A 7,433-nucleotide genomic window follows, 5' to 3' on the forward strand; every position below is an offset into this window, starting at 1 on the left:
ACAAATCCTCGCCTATAGGCTTTCCATCATCTCGACAAATACAATAATAAAAAACATGACCAAATATATCAATATTGGAGTTCCAAAACACATACAAGAACAACATTGTAACCTAATTTAAAAGTCCAAAACCCAATATTTAATTTTATGTATCCAACTTTTGTTGAGGAAACTATGGAATGAACTAAATAGAACACTTCAAAAAACACCGAGAGGAATGGTGAACATTTCCATATCTCCTCAAGTAATTGACGCCCGATAATCACCTTCACACAATCCCTACTATAACAAATGGCCTAAACATTTTTCAAAAATAATATCCACATAGCGCATGAGCTTATTTTTGTTTCCACTGGGCAAGAAGAAGTGATCCCCTCCCATATCATAGGGACATATTGGTCCCAAAGTGCGTCAAACCTGCATTTGCATATTCCAAAATTTTTAGATGAAAGCTAAACAAGCTAATCTCCTCTCCAAGAGAAACAACCAAAGATAACTCTTGCCTAACCTTGCTTGCCTTTTCTAAAAGTTAGCTGTAAGCAACCATTATTGTTTTATCAAAATACTAGTCTACATGATTTCAATTAGTACGATAGAGTGGACGTTGATCTCAAACTTTATGAAGTGTATATGACAATTGTCGCACAAAGAAACCAAGTGGGTTCCTAGTTTACCTGTCAAAACACTCCTTCCTAAATCAATAACTTCCACCTTGTTTCCTCCTACCATCTTTTTATGTATAGAACGTTCCATTCGCACTCTTTAGTCTTTCCAAAACAATAACCTCAAACCCAAATAACATCAGCTGCCTTGCAGCCACCAACCCAACAAGACTTGTCCCGATAAAAATTACTCTGCCCACACTTGGCTTAGTTGGAATCCTACTCTTGGTTGCCAACTCCACCCTAAAATTAATATACCCATATAATAAAAAATAGTTATAGGCATAATCCAATAACCCACTACACCATTTAGGTATAACATCACCAAAAAATCCTTCATCACCGATATCGACATGTTTTAACACCATTTTTTTAATGAGTGTGAAGGAAACCCATCCATTAACGCAACAAAAGTTTCAGATGTTGGCTTTTTATTTAAATATATAATCTCATCTGAAACAACTCACTTTATCGAATCCTTACTTCTAGGCACATTAATCCACATTTCTATTAGCAAAATTTGAATTTTTCCGCTCATGTTTTACTAACTTTACTTGATGAAGTAACAAACTAATGCAGACTGTTGTTCATTAATATTACCGAGAAAACCACCAGATACTTGATCCAAAGCCTTTTTATTATCTGTCCTACCTTGTCTTCTCTTTATAGGGATAAAGATGGGATAGAATTTATTTGGTATTGAACTTAAATTAGGGTTAGGATTATAAATTCGGAAGTGAATTGAAATTTGGAGTAAAACTACTATTTGGGTTTGAGTTAGACAAATGAATTGGAAATTTGAGAGGAATTTTCATTTATCTAAATTCAAGCGTTGGTGATAAAAATAGGTTTGGTGTCACTGGCTATATTTTTATCCCTTTATTCCAAGTGTTGGACGAATAATATTGCTTGATGATAAATATATCCATGCTTCAACTACTTCTGAAGATAGCATGGGTACATGTTCATTGTGTTTCAGCGCAAATCATGGTGGTTGGTAAAAGACGATATATACTGAAGAAAATCGCGTTGATGTTTTTATATGTATTCCCTAAATACATCCATGTAAATTTTCCATATGTGAGCTTTTTCTTTAATAATTTGTTAAAGAGTTCCACAACACCTCGTTATGCAATCTCTCAAGAAATTTAGTCTCACCAGTAAAGTGAAGATGATGAGATACTGCATCGATCAATTTCTTACAACATTGTAAATGAAAACTATAATATATTTGTCACGACCCAACCCGATGGGCCGTGACTAGTGCCCCTTTTGGACACTCACATACAAACCTGCTAAGTATAACCAACTAAAACTAAGACAATATGGAATTTAATCAAATCAAGACAACCCCAAAGCCATATATATATAAAGTGGACCTGTCTCATAAGGAGTCATAACCATTCAACCGTAACAACATACGCGAGCCGACAAGGCCGCCACTATCCAAAGCATAATAGCATACGCACGCCGACAAGGCTGCCACTACACAATACACAATGATGTACGCAGCCGACAAGGCTGCCCCTGTACAAGCAGACATCCCAAACAAACCATGTCCAGACCATTATCCAAAACATATATATGCAACCCACATAATGTCTACAGACCTCTAAGAGTATAGTAGTGAAACTCGACGGGACAGGGCCCCGCCATACCCATAGACAAGCAAAAGACTACACAAAAAGTTATGTACCAAAACGACTGGCTCCGGAACAATGGAGCTCTCCCAATCAGCAGAGAAGATATCCTAGGCGGGAGGATCATCGAACTTTGCGTCTACACCTGCGGGCATGAAATGCAGCCCCCCGAGGAAAGGGGGTCAGTACGGACAATGTACTGAGTATGAAAAGCATAAGGTAAAGATTACAGGATACCAACATGATAAGTCGAAACAAGATATCGCTACACATGTACCTTTTAAGTGAAAAACCATGCATATCTTTAACATATAAGGTGCCCAGCTTCCCTAGTAAGTGACTCGGCAAAATAATCCTCATATATATACATCATACGTACCCGGCCCTCTAGTGAGGGACTCGGTGAAATAGTCATCACATCATCTCCGTAATCATCATCATCATAACCATCCTCATCGCCAATCATATATATAATATACATACCGGGCCCTCTAGTGAGGGACTCGGTGACATATGCAGAAACTCCGCACGAACATTACCCGGCCCGGGACTCGGTGAAATGATAAATGACTCTACGCACGAGCAGAATATTATGAGCAACCATATGCAATTAAATTATTTCTTATAACTCAATAGAACAATCAACGTGAACCAGCAAGGAGTATTACCAAAGATTAACGTTTTATCAAGATTATGAACCTTTAATACGATATGGAAACGTAAAATCTCAATGACTCTAAGAAGCACTACCATAGATATGAGAGATCATCATAGCCTTAGACATAGCCGATATATAGAGGAATAATTGTGGAAGCAAGAATATACGTCACCTAGACGCTCTAGAGGTAAGTATCAAACCTGTCCGTTATTCGCTTATTTTTAAAAGTCATGCCAAACAAAGAAAGAAGGGACAGCGTTACATACCGTATAATCGAGCCGCACGTCCAATATTTACTGCTCAAGCTATTAATCTATAACAAGCAACAATCGTGCCACAATTAGATAAACGTCGCGCTTTACTACTTATTGTAAGCTAGCTAATAATCTAACGAAAATCCGGCAGCACTTTCCCTATTTTCTTTACTTCGTCCCAATCCGACAACAACCCAAATTATCCACAGCAATACCAATAAGACGTATTACCCGACGAATCATATTAAACAGCCCCCCCCAAAAAACAGTTCCATCTCGGCAACCATAGTAACGAAGCAACGACACACCGAGCGATAACTCGTTTTATAATTCGCAACACATCTACCTTATCGTATTCATCCTTTGGAGTATATACCCATAATCACATTAACATATACATAACGCCAAAACAGAATTTCCCGCAGTTTGCTTTAATCAAAACAGCCCAAACACTAATACGACACCACTAATAATCCGATTATGGTTTCCGTTCATACTTAGCACATTCAATAACTAAAACAAATTTCCTAAGCTACTGGTCACGCCCCCTTCTTAACAATAATGGCTAATTAACAAAGGCATTCTAAGGAATTAACATACCAAGCAAAGAGATTACTAACCAAATTCTTTGCACCTGCTGGCCAAGAGTTGCATGGTTGGTTTTCTCCATTTCCATGGCTGCCTAAGCCAAGTGGTGAAGAAGATGATATGTTTGCAATGCATTTCACCACCTCATTTATAATATGAAGTCGAGGCAGCCCCCCTCTACACGTGCCCCACTAAGGCCAGCTCCCAATCTGATTCCTTTTAATCTGCCTTGAGTGGGGGGGCCCACTAGATTAATTTAATCCTAATCAGCCACTAATTAATCCCTTACTTAAAGTTAATGGCACTTACATTAGCCAAATCATACTTAATATCACATATTGGAATTAACATCCTTGCCTTATATTTCTTTAATCACTTGGAACTTAAAATAGAATCTCATTCCCCGGACTTACATCTACTAGTTCATGACGCGCACTACGTATAAAAATACGAGGCATAACATCCTTCCCCCCTTAGGAACATTCGTCCTCGAATGTTAAGTTACGTCTTACAAAAAAAATTCCAGCGAGGTCTCTCTAACAGCTATACCTATCAACCTGCATTCCGTAACTTACAGATGCCTCACAGAGTCACAGCTTACTACCTAATCTCGTTTATCAATCAATATAGTCAAGCTAGGAATTGAATTACCTGCAGGTATGGGGAACAAGTAAGGATACTTATTCTTCATTTCGTCTTCTGCTTCCCAAGTCATTTCCTCCCTATTATTATTTTCCCACAACACTTTGACGGAAGCCACATCCTTAGTACGTAACCTTCTAAACTGGCGATCAAGCATAGCTACGGGTTTCTCCTCATATGACAACTCCTCTGTTACCTGAACATCATCTACAGGGAATACTCTAGAAGGATCACCAATACATTTACGTAGCATCGATACATGGAAGACTTTCTGTACCACCTCCAAATCAGATGGTAGATCCAACTCATAGGCAACCTTGCCTATCCAACAAACAATCTGATAAGGCCCAATGTATCTCGGACTGAGCTTCCCCTTCCTGCCGAATCTCATCACACCCTTCATGGGTAATACCTTTAGGAATACCCAGTCACCAATCTGAAACTCCAAATCTCGACGCCGATTATCTGCATGACTTCTGTCGACTCTAGGCTGCTAATAATCTTTCTTGAATAAGCTTCACCTTGTCAACAGCTTGCTGAATCATATCCGGGCCTATTAACTTAGTCTCGCCAACATCAAACCAACCAATAGGTGACCTGCACTTCCTCCCATATAAGGCCTCGTACGGTGCCATCTGGATACTAGAATGGTAGCTATTATTATAGGCAAACTCAATGAGCGGCAAGTGGTCATCCCAGCTACCTTTGAAGTCAATAATACAGGCCCGCAACATATCTTCTAATGTCTTAATAGTACGCTCAGCCTGCCCATCAGTCTGAGGGTGAAATGCTGTGCTAAGGTTCACCTGTGTCCCCAATCCCTTCTGAAACGATCTCCAAAAGTTGGCTGTAAATTGAGCTCCTCTGTATGATATAATGGACGTGGGAACCCCATGAAGTCTCACTATCTCCCTAACATATAACCTCGCATAATCTTCAGCCGAATAAGTAGTCCTGACTGGAAGAAAATGGGCCGATTTCGTCCGCCTATCTATAATAACCCATATAGATTCATACTTCCGTTGAGTGCGAGGTAAGCCTGTAATGAAGTCATTATTAATCATCTCCCATTTCCAAGTCGGGATCTCTATCTCCTGTAATAATCCACCAGGCTTTTGATGTTCGATCTTGACTTGTTGGCAATTCAGGCACTAAGCAACAAACTCCGCTATGTCCTTTTTCATGCCATCGCACCGGTATAAGCATCTGAGGTCATGATACATTTTTGTTGACCCAGGGTGAATAGAATAACAGGCAGAGTGTGCCTCTCCCATAACCTGCCGTCGTAGCCCCGCAATATTGGGTACACACAATCTGCCTTCATATTGTAACACTCTGTCAGGTGTAACCTTAAATGGGTCTTTTCCTTTTGAAGAGCTGCATCTCTATACTGTGCCAGAATAGGGTCCTCATATTGGTGTCTCTTTACCTCATCTATGATTGAGGACTCAGCAACCTCTCGAATAGAAACTCCACTATCTTCTGAATTAGCCAGACGGACTCCAAGGCTGGATAGCCGCTGAATCTCCCGAACCATCTCCCTCCTTTCTGGTTGTACATATGTAAAGCTACCCATGGACTTACGGCTAAGAGCATCTGCTACAACATTCGCTTTCCCTGGATGATATAAAATATCAACATCATAATCCTTTAGCAACTCTAACCACCACCTCTGTCGTAAGTACAGCTCCTTCTGTTTAAAGATATATTGGAGACTCTTATGATCTGTATAGATGTCCACATGGAAACCATATAAATAATGCCTCCATATCTTCAAGGCATGAACCACGACTGCTAACTCCAGATCATGAGTAGGATAATTCTTTTCATGCTTCCTAAGTTGTCGGGAGGCATATGCTATAACTTTGCCATGCTGCATCAATACACATCCTAGCCCAACACCCGAAGCATCACAATAAATAACATAGCCGTCTGGTCCCTCTGGAAGAGTTAGGACTGGAGCTGTAGTCAATTTGTCTTTCAATAGCTGGAAGCTTCGCTCACAAGCATCAATCCACTAGAACTTGGCTGCCTTTTTAGTTAGCCTTGTCAAAGGCGCTGAAATTGAGGCAAACTTTTCTACGAATCTCCTGTAATATCCTGCTAACCGCAGAAAGCTGCGTACCTCAGTAGGTGTCGTAGGTCTGGGCCAAGTCTTTACCGCCTCAATCTTCCCGAATACCATCATCTCCAATAATATGCCCCAAGAATGCCATTAAAGTCAACCAGAACTCGCACTTAGAAAACTTAGCATACAACTTCTGGTGCTGAAGCACCCTAAGTACCGTCTTTAAATGGTCTGCATGCTCCTCTTCTGAACGTGAATAGACCAGAATATCGTCTATAAATACAATAACAAACATATCAAGGAATGGTTTAAACACTCGATTCATTAGATCCATAAACACCGCTGGAGCATTAGTCAGCCCAAAAGACAGCACTCTAAACTCATAATGCCCGTATCGGGTCCGGAATGCCATCTTTGGAATATCTGCCTCCCTTACCCGCACCTGATGATAACCTGACCGCAAGTCTATCTTTGAAAAACACTTAGCACCCTGCAACTGGTCAAATAGATCGTCAATCCTTGGGAGGGGATACCTGTTCTTTACTGTTACTTTGTTCAGCTGCCTATAATCAATACACATCCGCAGCGACCCATCCTTCTTCCTCACAAACAGTACCGGTGCTCCCCAAGGTGACGTACTAGGCCTGATGAAGCCCTTCCCTAGCAAATCTCTCAATTGCTCATTCAATTCTTTCAACTCAGCAGGTGCCATTCTATAAGGAGGTATAGATATAGGCTGGGTATTTGGCAGTACATCTATAATAAACTCTATCTTTCGTTCTGGAGGAAGGACTGGAAGTTCCTGTGGGAATACATCGGGAAATTCATTAACTACCGGGACTGATTCAAGAGTCGGTGCCTCTGCCTTTATGTCATGCACCCGAATCAGATGGTAAATATAGCCTTTTCTAACCATCTTCC

General features: G+C 40.4%; 1 protein-coding gene across 1 annotated transcript; it reads right to left on the minus strand.

The window, feature by feature from the left end:
• Nucleotides 1-4,354: 4,354 nt before the first annotated feature.
• Nucleotides 4,355-6,020, minus strand: LOC107024887. Its single transcript, XM_015225819.1, has 5 exons — nt 5,639-6,020; nt 5,170-5,483; nt 4,966-5,079; nt 4,454-4,856; nt 4,355-4,359 (listed from the first exon to the last, which is right to left on the minus strand). The coding sequence occupies exons 1-5, from the start codon at nt 6,018-6,020 to the stop codon at nt 4,355-4,357; spliced, it is 1,218 nt and encodes a 405-aa protein (XP_015081305.1).
• Nucleotides 6,021-7,433: the final 1,413 nt, after the last annotated feature.

The sequence above is a fragment of the Solanum pennellii genome, chromosome 7 (assembly GCF_001406875.1).
Source record: "Solanum pennellii chromosome 7, SPENNV200".
In the NCBI taxonomy this organism is placed as follows: Eukaryota; Viridiplantae; Streptophyta; class Magnoliopsida; order Solanales; family Solanaceae; genus Solanum; species Solanum pennellii.

Excerpts from the sequence above, each read along its gene's own strand:
- LOC107024887 (XM_015225819.1), bottom strand. The coding sequence starts at position 6,020 with ATGGGTAGCTTTACATATGTACAACCAGAAAGGAGGGAGATGGTTCGG. Across the intron at positions 5,484-5,638 it reads GACCTCAGATGCTTATACCG|GCTTACCTCGCACTCAACGG; the intron begins GTGCGATGGCAT and ends ACTTCATTACAG. Across the intron at positions 5,080-5,169 it reads CATTAGAAGATATGTTGCGG|ATGGCACCGTACGAGGCCTT; the intron begins GCCTGTATTATT and ends TCTAGTATCCAG.